The sequence below is a fragment of the Notolabrus celidotus genome, chromosome 21, assembly GCF_009762535.1.
Source record: "Notolabrus celidotus isolate fNotCel1 chromosome 21, fNotCel1.pri, whole genome shotgun sequence".
NCBI classification, from domain to species: domain Eukaryota; kingdom Metazoa; phylum Chordata; class Actinopteri; order Labriformes; family Labridae; genus Notolabrus; species Notolabrus celidotus.
Window position 1 is genome coordinate 3,228,975 of NC_048292.1, and position 18,935 is coordinate 3,247,909.

Consider the following 18,935-nt stretch of genomic DNA (forward strand, 5'->3'; position numbering starts at 1 on the left):
GACCCCGGACCAGGACTGATAAGACTTTATTGGAGGGTCTCCGTCTGCTTTTGTTTTGACCCTTTCCATGACCGCAGGATTCAGCCGGAGCGGGAAATCCCCTCAAAGAGAAATTACACCAACATGAGACTCTACAACTCTCCCCTGAAACCGTACGGAGGAAAATCCTCCCACACCACACTGGAACAATTTCTCCGGTCAAACATCTGAAACAAAAATAATAACAGAAAGGTCTGGATGTGGTGGAGGGGCTTACATTAAGCCTGAGGTGGATCACTCTGAACTGCTGATATCTAGGGTCGGACTTCAGCTCGGCTCCGTCTGACATGTTGGAGAGAGGATTTGAGAGTTTCTGTTTTTGTCTAACGTTTCTACTTCTTCTCATTCACAAACTTCTCCTCACTGTCTTACTCAGATCCCCTGAAGTGCCGACTGGAAGTTCTCCAGAGCCTCTAAAGACCCGAGTCCAGAGCCGCCTAGACCTGCTCAAACCCAAGGTACCGTGGGCCCCTCCATCCCAACCATCAGTTACTCCAAATTGAATCAGATGTACAAACACTGAGCGTAATGTCTTTACATCCTGTAATTTCTCCCTGGTATTATATTATTTGTTTTCGTAGCTGAAGCACACATCTTACCCGACTTCCACCGTTCCCGTTTGCACAGCTGTGTTTCAGCTCTCAGTGTCGGTTTGAGGGTGCCGTGGAAATCTGTGGCATGAAACGGCTCATTCGAGGGGGATTCAAACCATTAACCAATCCAGATGATAAGTTATTCTATTGTCGGAGGCAGGGCTCGGCTCCATCTGCTTACACTGCACAATACAAACATATCACATGTCAGGGGCTCACCTCCTTCCTTCCTGTGAGTCTGTACCTGGATGTGTTCTGAACTCGGCGTGAGAGAAACTGTTCCAACATCATTAGAGGAGCTTTATCATATCTTTAAAACTCTAACTTCACTGTTTACTTTGTTTATTTAATGTTTTTATTAGACTCAGCCAACACAATGCAGTCAACAATGCAGCAGTTAGACTCAGAGGCAGATCTCATGCACTAATATTTCATTAAAAAAAATTCCATTGTCCAAAGGAAACATAATTAAATTAAAAGAGAATAAATACATACTTACAAAATAAATGAATTCATTAATTAATTTAATAAATAAAAATATTTTTATAAATAAAAGTTGGAATAAACAAATATATAAATTAAAATTAACATAAATACATGAATAATATTGTTTTAATAAATAAATTAAAAAAAAGTTATATATAATAATTACAATAATAATACAGTTAATAAAATACCATTTAAAAAAAAAAAAATTAAAAAAGTTGAATTAATAAATCAAAATAATTTTATATATAATAATTAGAATAATAATACATATATACAAAAAACAATTTTAAGAAAAATAAATAAATGTGAAAATTAAATTAATAAATAAGAATAATTACTAAATATTTGGAGTAACAGAAATACATGAAATACAAGTTTAAGATATGTAAATAAAAAATAGAATTTGTAATTTTTAGAGTTTAATGAAAGTATGTAGAGGAAGGCTGATGTGTGTTTTGAAGGAGGTGATGGGACTCTGTATGGCTCATTTTAGGCATCATTACTCTTTGTGACAAAGACACATCCTGACCTTGTATCTCCACTACACAGTGAGTCCACCAGGGGGTGCTGATGAGTTCATTTTCCCTTTTTAAAAAAAGTCCCACCTGCTTAACCGGTCACAATTTCTTGAAAGGGGACAGTTTGTTTATAAACATGGACGATTTGTCTCCACCTCCATCCTTTGAAAAAGACCCCATGCGAAAGGCACATCTTCTGCATCTGCAGCTGTTTGAGATTGACTTGCAGTATGGCGATACCACGACTGAGCCACGAATATAACGTACCGATTAACCGCAGAGGTTCCTCAGGTTGGTCCAGTCTGCAGCAGAGAAGAAGACACGCACAGTTATGTCTTGTCTTGATAGTTGTGTAGTCTCCTCCTTTGCTCCAATAGTCCGGTGCACACAGAGCTGCAGGAGTCTGATTGGTCAACAGAGCTGTCATTCAAGACGTTACACATTTTTTTTGAGCATCAAGTAACTGATTGATAATAATCTTTGTAGAGAAATTAAAGCTGGGACATAAATCATCATAACTGTGGTGACAGAAACAGTTTTTTTTTAAGTTTTCTTGTAATGAGGTATTTAAGTGTGTATGTGGTTTCCTGTGTCCCTGCAGCCAGCCTCTAGTGGACGCTCTGGGAACTGCAGTTTTAAGCACTTCCGCATGGGCTTCATATTTTAAGACCAGAGGTTGCCGCTTGGTTTGGACATTACTGTCTACTACTTCAAGATGAACCTTACTTCTCCATGGTGCAAACTTAAGACTTAAGACAAAACTTTTGCAGAGCTGCTGCAACAGGCCACAGACTCTCTGATGAAACTGTCAGGCGAAGAGTTGCATTGTGGGTGATGTAGTTGCCAAGTAAAAATACAAAAACATCTGAGTCTGCTGGATCGATTTCATTGATGGAATAAAAACCCTTTCCATTGAGCAGGAATAATCATATCAACTGATTTATGAGTGACCTTTTTGATTTTAGGGCTTCACATGTGGAACAAAGACGATGAAAAAAATGACTGAAATGAAACCAGAAGATAGAATTTGAAAGACTTAAAAAATTACAAGAATTAAAACAATAACAACTAAGAATCAGCAAAGGGTTAAATAAGAAAAATAAAAACCACAGGTAAGGAAGGCTGATAAAAAGGATGATCTAACTCTTTGTTTTTATAGATTTTTGTAACTTTACTGTAAAAACTTGAGTCAGGACCGAGTGTTTTCACAGCATGGGCCTGCATCCTTCATCATCCTCTCCTGCCCTTCAGCTCAAGAACTGCTGAGTCACCTAAACCCTCTGACATGTCCAGCTTTAGGTCTGAACATAGGTCTGATATTTTAACATGCAGCAGCCCCGCTGTGTGAACTCCGTGTGTGCTAAACACATCGAGTGAAATGGCTCCTTTATTTGATTGAGCTAGCAGATGTCATTTCAGCTCCCCACACTCTGGCTGCCTTCCTGTTTGAGTGCGCTGTAATGGTCCCTGGGCAGCTCACCGCTTCCTGAACTCGGTGAGCGGAAGCTTTCTGCATCAATTTCACTTTGAAGATGCCATATCAGTCGCGTAATTCGACTAGCAAGGGAAACTTGAAAGGTTATTGTTTCCTGTTGTCTGCTGAATGACTTTATCCCGGGCTCGTCCAGCGGTTTCATCATGCGCTGACGTCAACCGAGATGGACAGATTTAGTTTCTGCTTTTGGGACGTTTTCCAAATCGCTTTCTCAGAGCTCCAGCCGATCAAAACACAGACAACACTCTGCGTGCTCTCTTCATGCGGCGGTATCTGCTCTCAGTCTCAGATGGTGATCTCAGCGACGGTGCACCTGTTCCTCGTTCTCACTTCTATCACCTGCGTGTGAGAATGTACGTCAGAGCGCCGCGCGGTCAGAGATTGTTTGCACCTGTTTTTGGAAGCACCATCAGGAATGCGTCGGTCAGGTGTCAGCCGGTGCACAGGGGTTATTTCAGGACATCCGTCTTCCTCGCAGCATGGGGCCACGTTGGGCTCCCACCTGTTGTAATTGGATTAGATGTTCTCCGTCAGTCACAGTTTGGCTGTGTTCACTCTTCCATCCCCTCCCATTGTTTCGGGGCGCTCCAGATACGTTTGATTAGCATGCGGCCGGGGCAGCGTACATTTTTAGCCCAGTTATTGAAGTGTGGCTCATTCTTGAGGTTGCTGCTGTTTTTATGTGCTCTGATAAGATGTTCTTTTGAAAAGCACAAAGGCTTTGATCCCTTTGTGCTTCGTGGACCCACCCAGCTTTGCTCACTCTACTATTTCCCTCACATTTCTCCTCCCCACTGTGGCCCACTGGCCTGAAGGCTGAAATCCTTGGATTGTGATAATCCGAGGCAGACGTAGATCAAACGGTAGATAAAAAGCTGTGGATCTGTTTGCCTCAGGGTTAGGATTGTGGTATCTCTGGTATCATTCACATTGTTGTAACTAACGAAGCTGTCTCAGAGGATCTTAAAGAGCTGCTCGACATGTAACTCTGAGAAGATAAGAAGCTGTTTCTCTTGTTTTAAGTGACGTAAAGTTGGATGACTGTTGGATTCGCCTACCTTTTAGAAATGACTGTGACCTTCATCAGGAGGCCTATGATCTGTTTTAAAGCTCCCTATAGACATAAAACAATCTTTGTTATTGATTACCAAACCACAACAAAAGTTCTCCTGAAACTTTAAAGAAAGAGCAGAAGTGGGATTTATTCAAATATTGGAATAATCATTTAATGATAAAGAATCGAATATATCATGTTATTATTATCTCATCTAAAAGTGTATTTTAATTAATAAAATAAACAAAAAAAACTTCCATGATAATTCCAAATAACATAAAGGGTTTTAAGAACTGGAGAAAAATGAGGTTAAGTCTCAGCTGATGTAAGTCTAACATGAGTCTGGTCCTGCTGGAGGTTTCTGCCTGTTAAAGGAAGTTTGTCCTTGTCACTGTAACTTGCTAAATGCTGTAAAGTGCTCTGCTCATGGTGGATTAAGATGAGGTCAGACTGAGCCCTGTCTGTAAGATGGGACTGGATCTGATCTGGTCTTGATGTTGGGTCTTTGTTTATAACAGAACAGTCTAGACCTGCTCTGTTTGGAAAGAGTCTGAGGATACCATTCATTGGCATATGGTGCTTTATGAATAAAGATTGATTGATTGAGGTCCAGACTTTCTGAAATCCCCATCCCTAAAATACACCAGTGAGGTGGATTCTTTGGTGACACTTGCAAGGAAATCTTTCTTTGAACAGGCAGACACTCTGAGCAGTACCAGATCCATTTGCCTCTATTTGACGAAGTGGGGAGGAGAGGCAAACAGCAGAGACGAAACAGCATGAGGGTTATTAGTAATTCTCTAAAATGCCTCATTCTAGTTTTTGTCATGATTGGAGCTCCATCCTCTCTTCTTTAGAGCACTTATTCTTGAAATCCCAAGGAGCAAGCATTTTTCTGTTTTAAGTCTCACTCACACTAAGCACTATGCAAGTGTTACCCCCAAAGTCCAGTTGTTTGACTAGTGAGTGCTCCATACTGTGCTCAACGACAGTGCACTTCCTTGGGGGTATAGTTGCCCATGCACAAGGCAGGACAGGATGTGGAATCAGTTTGAACGATGGCAAAGGGTTCACACTGGTGGGATGCAGAGGTCGAGTGTCAACACCAAATTTGGGGAGACGCGAATATTCTCAGCGCTTGGCAGGGTGCTTTTAGTTTTGTTCCTGACACTAAAGCCTTAAGATTTGTTTTTCAAAAGCTGTCCATTCTGAGTTCTTTCTTGAAAACTTAACTTCCATGTCATCAAGTCAAATCAGCTAAAGGAAAGTTTATCTTGTTGTGTTTTCCAGCCTAAAGACCGAGCCATCCGATCCCAGTTTTCGTGCACGTACAACGATGAAGAGCTGCCACTCAACCGCGTGCTGGAATTCCCCAGCACCAGCCAGGTCCCTTCCTGTGTGCACCCAGCACCCAAAACCATCCCAGCTATCGAAGAGGAGAGCACCTCTGATGTGGAAGAGACAACAACAGGTACAGATTCACCCGGTACTGTAAATGTGCGTCCGTGTGTGTGCAGGAGAAAAAGCTCCAAACGAGGTGTAGATGTGTGTTTCCTCTGACAGCATGAAGCTGGACCGAGGCTCAGGCACACCTCCTCAGCTCCAGCCTTGACCCCTTCCCAGCTCCGTCCCTGGGACTGGTGCTTATACCATTAGCCGTTAAATGAATTCCCCGTTCTATAAAACCTGCAAATGCACATCTGTAGCGAAAAACCAAAAAGCACATGCACACACACTCCCAGACTTTTTGCCCATTTCCCCTTCTGTCTTTTGTTCCGTGGGAATCCAGGCTGGGCTCCATCAGGTTACATGACAGATGTTAAATTTCAACTCTACAGAATAAACACACGGCCTGCTTCAGCTAGCAGCTAACGTCAGCAATTTCGTCACAGCCATTTTTCTTTTTTTTTCCCTACAAGGTTGTCACATTTGCTTTTGCTCTGTTTCAATCTTTCCAGACAAGCCCACTCCCGCTGCTGAAATAAGAAACAGAGCGGCGAACAGCGGGGAGCCGTGCTCGGGCCAAGAAGTGGAAATGCCCAAAACAGAAGCAGAGGAAGTACAAGGAAAACTGGCACTCTGATGCAAAACAAGGGCAACAAGAGGAAGCAGGTGGATTCTGAGCAGCATGGGGGATCAGAAAATGAGCCTCCACAGAAAAAAACAGCCAACTAGTGTCTCAGTGAAAGTACCGGGCATGAATCTGGGCAAGACCTCGAGCAAGAAGAAGCTGATAGCCGGGCAGGGGAAGCTCACCAGCTTCTTCAGGGTTTAAAGATCATTCAGAGGTTTTATGTTAATATAACAGAGTTTCTATGAAAGGATGTTCGGACAAAGCAGTGGAAGGTCTTTTTTGTTTTTTTCTGTCATTGAAAACTTTGTGTTGAACGTCTGTTTCCAGATTATGTTTTTAAAAATCACTTTTCAGTTGTTTTACTTAAATTATTAAAGATACAGCTTAAGATTTCACAGAATACTAAGAGTTAAACAATCAATGCAACTGTCTTTGCTTTAAACTAGAGCTAGCATGGGATTAGCTTAAAAGTAAGCTAACTTATTTTAGCTTAAAGTGGATGCAGATGAATACAACTAGCTAGCTAAAGCTTCCTTGCTACCTTTACATATAATTTACAGATTACTCATTCTTAAAACATTGAATAGATTGAGGCAGCTATTCCCACCCAATAGAAGCTCTTATGCTAAAATCAAGCTAACTTGCTGCTAGCTGTAGCCATCAAAAGTACTGATGTGTTTGATATTAATAAATATATAATGTATTGGTTAGCTTTAAAGAGACTGTTAGGAGTTATTTGTTGTGTTTTAATCAGAATCAGGACATCTGTTTCCTTAATTTCCTGTCGTCTTTGCTCAAGCTAATCCCGTATTGGTGTAGCTATCTATTTAGCATACACAATGGCATCAGTGGTTTGCTTTATCGCTCACAAAGAAGGTGGATTTTGCATAAATGAAATGTTATGTGGTTAATGCACTTGATAAGTCATCAAAATGTCAAATGATAGCATTTTTGGTGTTAGCATGAAAAATGCTGAGTCATTCACATGATTAGCAAAGCAATCATTTAGATTAGGGATGGTCTGAAGTGGCTAATTCCTGAGTTGTTTAAACTGGAATGAGCTTGATGGATTTATCTAACATGGCTAAACACAGGATCACAAATAGGCAAGTAAAAGTAAGGTTGGCAGAGCTAGCTCCACTAGCCTGCAGGTTAGCGTCCTCATGTCTGTGCTGGTTCCTCATTGCTCTGGTGGAGTGATTAGATGTCAGTTTAATCAGCAACATACTGACAAACCACGCCGTGCTACGAGACAACATCTATCACCTGTGCTTGTTTACATCCAGGTAGTAGAGCTTTAGAGCATTATTATAGCCATTAACTGGAACTACAGCCCTGTCTAGTGGAGGGAGGCTGCACTACAGCTGAGACGCAACTTATGACCATCATTTTGGGCCTACTATAATAAGAATGTTAGTATTTAGTTTAACTGATTTGTGATTCTGGTGCCAAATAGCGAGAGCGATGTTTTCTAACTACTGTTCGTCTTTAACCTGCAAAATTCAACCATGACATCATCCTTGTAAATATGACACCATTTACTTTTTAATAAACTTTATTTTGTTTTATATTTTTGTGCAGACGTTTTTTTATTTTACAAGGAAATGCAATTAAGGGAAACATACAAGGGAGTAATTTTTACAGAACATGCGAAGGAGGGTGACGGCACGGGGTGGGAGGACGTTTAGACTTCCCAGCAGGGTCGGTACACTCTGCCGATCATACAGCGAAGAACTGGAAGGAGAAGAGATACTGGAATTAGTCAAACTAAACAACCTAATCATGGAGAGATTTTGTTTTGCTGATACTTACTGTCCAGATCGGTGTTTCTTCGGTAAATCTTCAAACTTTGCTCAGCCGGATCGTGGTTCATGTTTTGGTCTGAGAGCGCAGGAAGGCTCCGGGTGAACGTCGGGTTCATCCCTCGGATACTGTGCCCTCTCAGCTTCATGTCCTGAAACACACAGTATTGATCAGTGTTTACATTCTGTTCCATGAGACCACACACGTCTCCACGCAGCAGGATCTGGACTCTGGATCAGCCGGCACTTAAAGCACAGGTGTTGGATTTTTATTTACCAGCGTTTCCAAGCCACAGGAACCCCAAATGGAACAAATGTGCTTCCTCGTTTTTACTACATCACAGTGGCCCGTTTTTTCCTCCGCAGCTCCGGTTCACAGATGGCTTTGTTCTCTCCATCGTGACCGCCTGTTCCCCATTACGCCGCAGAGATAACCACCATGTTCACAACACACCGGGGACACAGCCGCCAGATAAACTCTTTAACACATCACAGCCAAACGTTTGAGGGAACCCAGAAATATCATCATTCTTCCCACTGTGATTCCAATAAATCTTTACAGGCTCGTGATCGTTTGACCTTTTAAGCTAATAGTATTTCCCGGTTTTTCCAGCGCTGCTGTAAAAGATTTTCATAGATGTGAATGAAATATTGATTTAACAGTGGACAATGAGGGTGGTGGCTGATTTGAAAGGGGTCAAATGTTCAGTGTCAAGATGGATGTAATGTGCTCTTTGTTGTTGTTGAACTATGGTAAGCTGCTAAACTGTTTATAGAGAGAAATCTCACAATAAATAGTTATGGTGCGTGACCGGCGTTGGCGGAGTGGAATGGCTGCAAAAGGAATCCAGCCCGAGACTTTTATTTTGGATAAAAATAATCCAAATGGCTTCTTTCTTTGTTTGGATTCATTTTTATGCTTAGTTACCAAAAATGTTAGGTTTGGTTACTACAGTACTCCTCGGGATATCTCATAACATTTAAAATGGAACACATTGACCTGAAGAGACCAGCTGTGAATCTTTATTCAAGGAATAAAAAGACATAAAAAAGGAAATAATAGATCATAATCAGTAAGAATTACACACTTCTTGAATCAGGATATTTTTGTTATTTCTAGGAACTTATCAGGAACACTTTGCTCGCTACATTGGAAGACATTTTTACAGCCTTTGAACACTTAGACTCTTTGTTCGTCAAGATGTGTCAATCATATTTGCACACTGACCCTGAAACTTTCGTACGTTGTTATATTTCATTACAGGGTCGGTTTTCTGCATGTCCTTTGCATCTTTCCAAATCATTTAAAAGGTGATCTGTGTGGTTTCTGCCTGAGAGAATATGGACAACCTCTGACCATGATCCATTCATGGTCCATTCAGGTGTCTTTGCACATTTTCCCTCTGGCACATTTTGGATTAATCAGTCTCAGCAGATGTGTGTCTAACATGAGTCTGATCCTGCTGGAGGTTTCTGCCTGTTAAAGGAAGTTTGTCCTTGCCACTATAACTTGCTAAATGGCCTTTTTGATGTAGGTAGAGCTGGCTCAGGTTTGGACCAGCTCTTAGTTATGCTGCTATAGGCTTAGACTGTCGGGGGAACTGACACACTGAGATCCCATCTTTCCCATCTCTGCCTGTCACTTACTTAAACCCTTCCTATCCCATTAAAGTTACTAACCATAGATCTTTGTGGAGTCCCTGAGCTCCCTTGTCTCATAGGTTCCTGTGCCAGACTCCAGCTGCTACTACTATCCGTCTCACCACTATCATCCCTCTCTCTTCATCTCCCTCTATCCCTCTCTCCAACACGGTCTCAGCAGATGTGTGTCTAACATGAGTCTGGTCCTGCTGGAGGTTTCTGCCTGTTAAAGGAAGTTTGTCCTTGACACTGTAACTTGCTAAATGCTGCAAAGTGATCTGCTCATGGTGGATTAAGATGAGATCAGACTGAGTCCTGTCTGTAAGATGGGACTGGATCTGATCCTGTCTTGATGTTGGGTCTTTGTTGATAATAGAACATAGAGTACGGTCTAGACCTGCTCTGTTTGGAAAGAGTATCTTGAAATATGATTCATATCTGCACTTTTCTGACATATTCTGCCTTCAAATCTGAGAAATACTCTCCATGAGATTGAAGGTTTATTCTCAGTGTGTGCAAATACTTGTTAGATAAAGCTGCAATTTAATTTTTATACTGATTTGATTCTATATTTTGGGTAAAAGACAAAAAACTGGCCTATAGTTGAAAAATTGGCAGATGGCTGTCCACCAATGAGCCCAGTCCTGCTCGAGTTATCTGCCTGTTGATGGTCCTTGCATGTTTTGCAGAATTGCAGAACATCAGGCTAGCTAGAATGAATAAAGCTATCAGTTAACTTTGAAGCTGAATGTGTGGATACTCACTGAGATGAAGATGATTTTTGGACTTCCATCCTCATCCTTCGCGTTGTTATCCAGCACACTCCGTCTGTACAAAGGTGAAACCACGGCGCGCTCAGACATCGGCTCGTCCCTCAGTAAGAAACCGATGTCGTCTTGCTCTGTGACGTTGTCTTCTGCTTTCGTTGAAGGCATCGCCACAGTGAGGCTGCTCAGCTCTGAGAACAGCACCAGAGTATACAGGGCAGAGTAGAGAGAGACCATGGTATCTACAATGTGTACCTCTTCCACTGATCTGGTCTCGCCGGCTGGTTGTGGTGTTTGGACGCTCAGTCATCTTATATAGGAGGATGGCAGCTTGCTTACAGCTTAGGATTATGAATCCACAATGAGCATCATGTGTCCCGCAGAGGGGTCTCCATCTTTGGGGGCCGATGGTCCCAGAGAGTTTAAAGGTCAGAGAAAATGTGTCATAAATCCATCAAGAGGCGAATCTTAGAACAGACAACTATGAATAGATGTTGTTTCTTTAGAGTTGTGAAGATTTCAAGCGGATAAAGAGGTCGAACATGGAGGACTGTAATTACCACAGAGGGCTCACAGGAGGTCAGAGGGCAGGAATTAATCAAGGATAATGTACTTCAAAATCCAAATGCTGAAATAAACCCAGCAGGTGATGGGACAGAGACTCTTTTAGGCTCCATGAGTCATTTTCTCTGAGTGGTGACAGAAGCTCAACACATCTTATAATGAAGAACCAACAGAGGTCCGTGACATCTATGAACACATCCAAACATTAGCTGCAGGTGTGGCTGATGAAAACAGAGCAGTAACACTCTCATGTTGCTGATATGAAGTGAAAGCCAGGGTGTCATTAAGTCTGCAGAAAGACTGGAGAAACAGAGAGTATCAGGAAGTCTACTGCCACCAAATGTGATAAAGAAAACATCTGTAGTACCTTTAAGGGCCTGTGTCCATTCAACGCCAATTTTTGCACTAGCAGCGCCCACAACGGCAATCTCAGAGCACCTCGCTTACGATTTCTAGGTTACAGAGGTTGTCCCACTGCACTTCCTGTCCTTCACAGTGACCATTAAGTCTGTTTCAAATTGCTCTGTGTGGTTTATATTTGCTTTTATTCAGTGGCATTTTAGAAAGACAACATTGGAACTGTTCAAATCGTGTCGTAGTGTTAGCAGGAACTCTACATCTGGGAATTGTACCCTCAAAAAAAAAACACAAGTGGATAGTTTTTCATTCTTTAAGGACCTCTGCCATTATTGCTGACAAAGGTAATATCAGAGGTCCCGCCCCTTCTTGATTTTAATTGGCTAGTGATGGATAAGTGACATTGATGAGCGTAGTTATCACCTCTCTGTCTTTATCTCCCTCTATCCCTCTCTCCAACACGGTCTCAGCAGATGTGTGTCTAACATGAGTCTGGTCCTGCTGGAGGTTTCTGCCTGTTAAAGGAAGTTTGTCCTTGCCACTGTAACTTGCTAAATTGCCTGTTTGGATGTAGTTAGGACTGGCTCAGGCTTGGACCAGCTCTTAGTTATGCTGCTATAGGCTTAGACTGTCAGGGGAACTGACACACTGGGATCCTGTCTCTCTCCTCTCTCTGCCTGTCACTTACTTTACACTTCCTGTCCCATTACAGTTACTAACCATAGACTTTTCTGGAGTCCCTGAGCTCCCTCGTCTCGTAGGTTCCTGTGCCAGACTCCAGCTGCTACAACTACTGCTATCTGTCTCACCTCTATCATCTCTCTCTCTCTCTTCACCTCCCTCTATCCCTCTCTCCAACACGGTCTCAGCAGATGTGTGTCTAACATGAGTCTGGTCCTGCTGGAGGTTTCTGCCTGTTAAAGGAAGTTTAACAAGCAGGAAATAGTGGATCACTTCAAATATCTCGGACTCACCCTGGACAATAAACTCAACTTTGATCAACACACCACTGACATTCACAAACGCTGCCGACAAAGACTCTCTGCCATCCGCAAACTCAAAGCACTTTCTGTCGCCCCCCACCTTCTACTGTTACTGTACCAAAGCATCATCCAACCCATTCTCCTCTACTGTTCCCCCTGCTACTACAACATGCTTACTGTCTCCAACAAAAACAAACTCATACGCACCACAAACACTGCCACCAAAATCATCCGCCTCCCCACACCCAACCTGTCTGACCTCAACAACAGAGCCATCATACGCAGAGCACGCACTATAACACTGGACCCCCAACACCCCCTCTACTCGGTCTTCACACTACTCCCCTCCAGTCGCAGATACAGATACCCTTACTGTAGGCGAGCCCGGTTTGGCAGAAGCTTCGTCCCATCGGCCATAGCACTGCTAAACAGAATGCTACTGTAATGTGTCCGGTGTGCATATATGTGTCCAGTGTGTTCATATGTGTCTGGTGTGTATATTTGTGGGATGTGGTGCACCATTGCTGTGAGGCTGGGTGGATGTTTATGGTTATTGTGTTCATACATGTATTCCTGTACAGACGGTGGTAACAAATCTCCTTATTAAGGACAAATAAAGATCTATCTATCTTTCTGTTTGTCCTTGCCACTGTAACTTGCTAAATGCTGCAAAGTGCTCTGCTCATGGTGGATTAAGATGAGATCAGACTGAGACCTGTCTGTAAGATGGGACTGGATCTGATCCTGTCTTGATGTTGGGTCTTTGTTGATAATAGAACATAGAGTACGGTCTAGACCTGCTCTGTTTGGAAAGAGTCTTCAGATAATGTTTGTTGTGATTTGGTGCTGTATAAATAAAGATTGATTGATTGATTGAATAGAAAAAGGCGCTGCCAGGGATAAATATTTGGTTAATGGACACAGGCCCTGAGGCTCATCTTTTTATTTCCTCATATTTCGTTTGTAGTTTTTTGCTCAGTGGTACAACCACTAACCATTCAGTTAGCCATGCTAATAGATATGGTATATGTGGGTGACGTGTGGTTTTGAGTAAAGTATCTTTAATAGTAAATGTGATATACATATTCACGGCCTTCTCAGTAAGAATTGCTGGTGAGCAAGAGGACAGTGGATAGGGTAGGGAAGTGGGAGAGAGTGGGGGAATGACATGAAGGAAAGGGGCTGCAGACTAGCATCATACCCGGGCCATGCAACCCAACCACCAGGCTAAATCTGCACCCCATTTACTCGTTTTTAAGCAATGCTAAGCTAACAATCTGATGGTTGTTTGCTCATATTTATCATACAGATATGAGCGTGGTATAAAGCCTCTCTTCTGAGTCTTTACAACAAAGCAAACAAATGTATTTCCCCAAAAAGGAGAACCCGATACGCCCCGGCTCTGTGATGGACAGCACCCACAGCACGGTGGCGTTCATCAGCTGATATTAAAGGGTGGAGGCCTCCATGTTGACACAGCTCCTCGCAGGCCTCTTCTCGGCTCAGACGGCTTACCTTATTAACATCACAGGAGCCTCAGGGCAGGGGATGGAGAGCCGGGACATGAATAATAGCTATTGAACTCAGCTGAAGTGATTTTACTTGGAGCGGTCAGCCTTTATTTTGTAAGTATTATTGTTGGAGGGCGAAGACTTCTACTGAAGGACTGAACTCGTCCACAGGGGCTCGCCCGTTCCAGCAGAAGCACAACTGAACTCGTGAGCTTTGTGCTCTGTTGTTGTAACCTTTCTCGCTCTTCCTCTCTTTCTGATAATCCCTCCCTCCCCCTTTTCCCATATTCCTCCTGATATACTCTGTATTAATGTGCTGTTACGGACAGTAGACACCCCGCAAATCAATGCCACCTATCAGCTTTCTTGGCACATGGGCTGAGAAGATTCAACGATCTCCTGAAGGTCTTAATCTAGTGACTGTGATTTTTCCCTGCTGTGAATTTCTAAGAAATCATTACCATAATTTTCTAACAAAGAGCATTAGCAAAGGAAGCCACGAGTCCAATAATCTTATGAGGACCAGATGTGATTTGGTGGGCGTCCATGAATACTATTTACTAAATCTTTGTTTCCACAATGCGGCTCGTCAAACTCTCGCTGTCCGCCAGTTAACTGTGTTCAACTACTGTTTCTGATTTACGTTTGGTGCTGTTTGTAAGCATGCGTAATTGCATCCAGATACAACTCGGCCTCATGCATGGTTTGAATTTTGAACTGGAGGAAGCTGCGGAGTCGTTTTCTTCATCGGCTCTGTCAGCTGCTTGCATCACCTGTCAGTCCTCGGTCGGTGCTGTATTTCAATCACACCGCCTACGTCTTTTGTACGTACGGAGACCTCAGAAGTCCCGGCCCTATGACATCAGTAGCAGCATTGTTTTATAATCCTCCAGGGGCCAACACATTATTTCCTCGTCCTGTATTAACACACTGCCTTTCATCACCGACACTCGTCTTCTGAAAAGGAAAGAAAAAGCAAACAGTGTCACAGCAGACGGGGAAACAGGTCGGCTTCCAGGGAAATGTGGTGCACCGATGCTCCACGCGTGATGTTTGATGTTTGCGTTGGTGCGCTGCGTTCAGGTGCAAAAGAAAAAAAAAAAAAACGGTGGGGGGTTTTGGGGGGCACACATTTTGGGCAGGATTTTTTGTTGCCCAGAGAACAGACCATGGTTTCCTGGAACAATGCAGCTGATGAGAGTCCCTCCAAGGAAAATAAGGCTCTGACATCATGGGTTCTTAAAGCACACAGCTGAGCCAACACTCGCTCCTGCTATAATCAAGCCTCAGTGAATTTCCACTGTCGACTGACATCGAGAAACAGGGAGAATCTCCTCCAATGCCTCACACACAGTTTTTTTCTTTCGCTGTAGCATGAGGCTTACAGTGAGTGCACTTGTTGGACTCTTGTACCTCCACTTGTGTTCACATCTTGTTTTGGCGCATGCTAACAGTAAAGAGCGACACAACCCGACTTGTAAACGTAACACAATCAACTCATAAGTATCCAACGTTTGAAGCTGGAGTCAGTTTGAATATTTGGGATTAAAGGCAACAAATGCTGAGTTGACAACAGCAGAAATAAAAGTGAAACCCAGCAAAATGAACTTCTGTGTGTCCTGCTGGAAAAACCTGAATGTTTAAAGACTGATGAAGCCTTACGACCGCTTTTCCTGTAAAACAACCAGAAGAATAAGTAGTAAAATTGGTGAGTGTAGTAAAACAGACCACAAGGTCATTCAAAAGACAATTGTGTGCTTAAGATGAGGAGTTGAAGAGTGTGGAGAGATTGTGTTTCAGGGCTCTGTCCAAATTCTGTGTCCTCAGATGCACTGGATCCCGAGTGCACGCAGATCAATGGGAACGGGTTGTGTTCTTCCCAGAACCATCCTGGTTCTTGAGGTTATTCAAACATGTTTGTGTTGCGCTTCTTGAGTCACCATGTAATCCAAATTTAGCACAAACAGGAGACAAACAGAACTCTTTAAAGACAATCTGAAGTTTGGATGTGATACTAATGACTGGATGATGATAGCGTGCATCAGGACTCAGTCTCCTTTACTTGGCTTATTTGTTATGGCTTGGTCTCTGCCCAGGTTTCTCTGCACACAATTTCTCTCTGATTTATTTGAACTCTAAATCTTGCAAGCTTGCAGCCTGCAATTGGACCATTAGGGTGAGATAATTGATTCTGTATTAGTCATACAGAAGGATGAAATAACATCCAGGATGGACGGGATGACCCGGGCCTCGCCGACCTCCCTGCTGCTCCAAATTCTGATCCCCGCCGTCTGCCAGAGAGCCAATTTATCTGGGTTTCTCTGTCTCTACGTAGGCATGTGCTTAAAAAATGCTGACACTGAGTGAGTGAGGGATCTGTGCTGTCACTGCGAGCATCCTCCAAAGAGCTGAACATGCAGCTCTGGTCTTTAGGGAGCACCACACCCTGCTCTGCTTGCTTTGGCAGACCCCACCGCCTCCTGGAAGTATCACTTTGACATGCAGCTCAGTTTCATGTGCGCACAAAGCTTGCAGTGTCATGTAAAGCTGGAATAACTCAAAAGATTTGTACATGCTTAAGATATAAATCTTAGCTTGGTAATTATCGGTTGTTCCTGTGTCTGCATCCGCAGGGTTCCTCATAAAAGCTGTATGGAGTTGCATGTTGCGTAATAGAGAGGGAGTGATGTCTTTGCAGGCTGATGTTTCCCAGGAGGTTTCATGAGTGTACGTGCATGCTGCAAGAAAAACTCTGCAGACATCTCTGTGATGTTGACAAGTGGTTTATTCAGCAGGAATGGTGAACAATTTGTCATTATTATTTTTTCTACAGAAGGCAATAGAGCACCATAAATAACAGCGCTGTAATCAAACAGTTTATTGGACAGTGAGCGTCAGGAAATTCTCATTAAACACCTCAAAGAGCCATGAATGTCGTATAAACTCCCACTTTTTTTTAAGCTTTATTGATCATTTCAAACAGGTGACAAACAGAAATGTTGGACTGGTTCATAGTCACATGATTGGAAGCTGTTGTTTTCCTCATTGCTGCTGAGGAACGTTTGTCTGGCTCACTTTGCCATGCTGTATTTATTTCAGGTACCAGAGACAGTGTGTGAAGGGTGTACTGTAGCTGCAGTGCAATTCAGACAAGGATGGCGTTTAAAAATATTCAATGATCTAGATTAGCTCATGGCATCATAATGCTGAGTGAGGCTTTAGAAAGTCTTTGGTTTGAACTTTATATCTGAAGATCTGGAAGGACACGAGTTGTTCTCCAAAGAGCTTCTTTTTTTTAATTTCAGCCGCCAGGTCGACTGTTGCTTTCGTAAGAAACAGACAACAAAGTGCATATTCAAATTCCCATTTTCATCCCTAATCTTTATAGAAAACAGCAAACTTTTAACTCAATCAGAGAAAATACATCTTAATTCAGAGAGCTGCTAACTAATGTTTGGTTGAAATAAGTTAAACTCCTGGCTCTTCTTAAAGCGAGACTGCGTGACTTTTGCATAAAACGACACATTCTTCCTCCTTCAAACTAAAAGTAGAACTATTAAAGCTAATTCAAGCAGAGTGTCAAAATTCAGCCGGATTACAGTTAGCATAGCCTAGCATGACGACTTGGAACTTTGGGAAACAGCTAGCTTAACGTTAACTCTAATGCTACAAATCGTCACACGATTCTAACATGTTAAAGCCTTACTTACTCTTGATCTGATCAAATTGATTCAAAGTCTACCTCATAGCAGGAGTAGCTAATGCCTTTGGTGGTTCTTAAAGAGTAGCTAATGCTTCAGTTGGAGCTTATTATTGTGTAGCAGTTACTTTTACTGAAGTTACATATCAGGTTAGCTTCATGCAGAAGCCTCAAGACTGTAATAGCTAGCCATAAAATATACCCTGCTAACAAGTTGACGAATTACAGTGGATGTAGCCCAGAAGCTGTATGCAGCGCCGCAGATACATAACAAGCTAGGGTGAACACAAGCTGCATTATTTGGTGTTGAAAAATGAAGCTGATATGAAAAATCTGCAGTTCCTGAAGTGTCCACTAGAGGCTGGCTCCAAAAGCAAGCTTTTACGGCAGAATTTAACATGTTTACAGCTTGCTAAAAAAAACAGTTTTGGTCTCAATAGCTCATTTCTTGAAATAATTATTTTTGCAAATATCAAAGTTACGATTTAAGGTGAAGAGTCACTCTCTGTCACCAAGCACTCTCTTTATGCTAGCTCCTCTTTGACCTCTTTTCGACCAACGCAAACCGGGTTGTATTTCCGGGCTGGTGCTCGTGATGGTTCGGAGCTGGTTGAACTTGTAAACCAACACGGCACCCGTTTTTTTTTCTGCCCCCTTGAGGCCGTGGAAGAGGCACGTCATGACGTCAGATTTACGTGGCCTCTTTTCCCAGCGGGGCGCTAGCAATGGGAAAACGATGGCGGACAACGGCAGCTTGTCTCCTTGGCCGACCCCTGCTTTGCCTTGGAATCCATTAGTCTCTTTTATTTGTTCACTGCAGGACAATGGCGGAAACACGTTTGGTTTGTGTTTTTGATCACGGCAACCTCGCCCCTCGCCCCTGACGTAAGTGGTTCGCGGTTCTAGACCGGCAAAGAGTTGGAGCCGTTCTGGAACCGGTTTTCCCGGCCTGGAGCCGGTTTAACTGATTCTCAATTGAGCGTCAGCTCCGAATCGGCCCTGAAACTGCCTCGGTTGAAAAGGGGTATTCGATGCTATCGTGACATCTTCTTACATTATAGTGCTTCTATACTTGTTAATTAACATTTTAGCTTGTTCCATTTAAACAAAATAGTGTTCAAAGCATCTTACTGATTAAAATATACATAATTAATTCATAAGCCGTCATCCTGTAGTTCTCACTTTTAGCCACAGAGGGCGCCTTTGAGCAAAAGCTACAGAGTCTCGCTTCAAGAGTTCTTATAATCAATACATTGGCTTTTCGTGAAGTGCCTGTTCACACACATCTCAGGACAGACAAAAGCACACCATGAATTTTAACAATCTCAATACAATTGGAAGAATCACA

At 42.7% G+C, this 18,935-nt stretch overlaps 1 protein-coding gene across 1 annotated transcript; it reads right to left on the bottom strand.

Annotated features, from left to right (window-relative positions):
* Nucleotides 1–7,843: 7,843 nt before the first annotated feature.
* Nucleotides 7,844–13,928, bottom strand: pmch (pro-melanin-concentrating hormone). The gene is made up of 4 exons (XM_034673231.1): nucleotides 13,892–13,928; nucleotides 10,470–10,867; nucleotides 8,075–8,216; nucleotides 7,844–7,996 (listed from the first exon to the last, which is right to left on the bottom strand). The coding sequence occupies exons 2-4, from the start codon at nucleotides 10,707–10,709 to the stop codon at nucleotides 7,947–7,949; spliced, it is 432 nt and encodes a 143-aa protein (XP_034529122.1). The 5' UTR covers nucleotides 10,710–10,867; nucleotides 13,892–13,928; the 3' UTR covers nucleotides 7,844–7,946.
* Nucleotides 13,929–18,935: the final 5,007 nt, after the last annotated feature.

Excerpts from the sequence above, each read along its gene's own strand:
- pmch (XM_034673231.1), bottom strand. The coding sequence starts at position 10,709 with ATGGTCTCTCTCTACTCTGCCCTGTATACTCTGGTGCTGTTCTCAGAG. Across the intron at positions 8,217-10,469 it reads CAAAAATCATCTTCATCTCA|GACATGAAGCTGAGAGGGCA; the intron begins GTGAGTATCCAC and ends TGTGTGTTTCAG. Across the intron at positions 7,997-8,074 it reads AAGAAACACCGATCTGGACA|TTCTTCGCTGTATGATCGGC; the intron begins GTAAGTATCAGC and ends TTCTCCTTCCAG.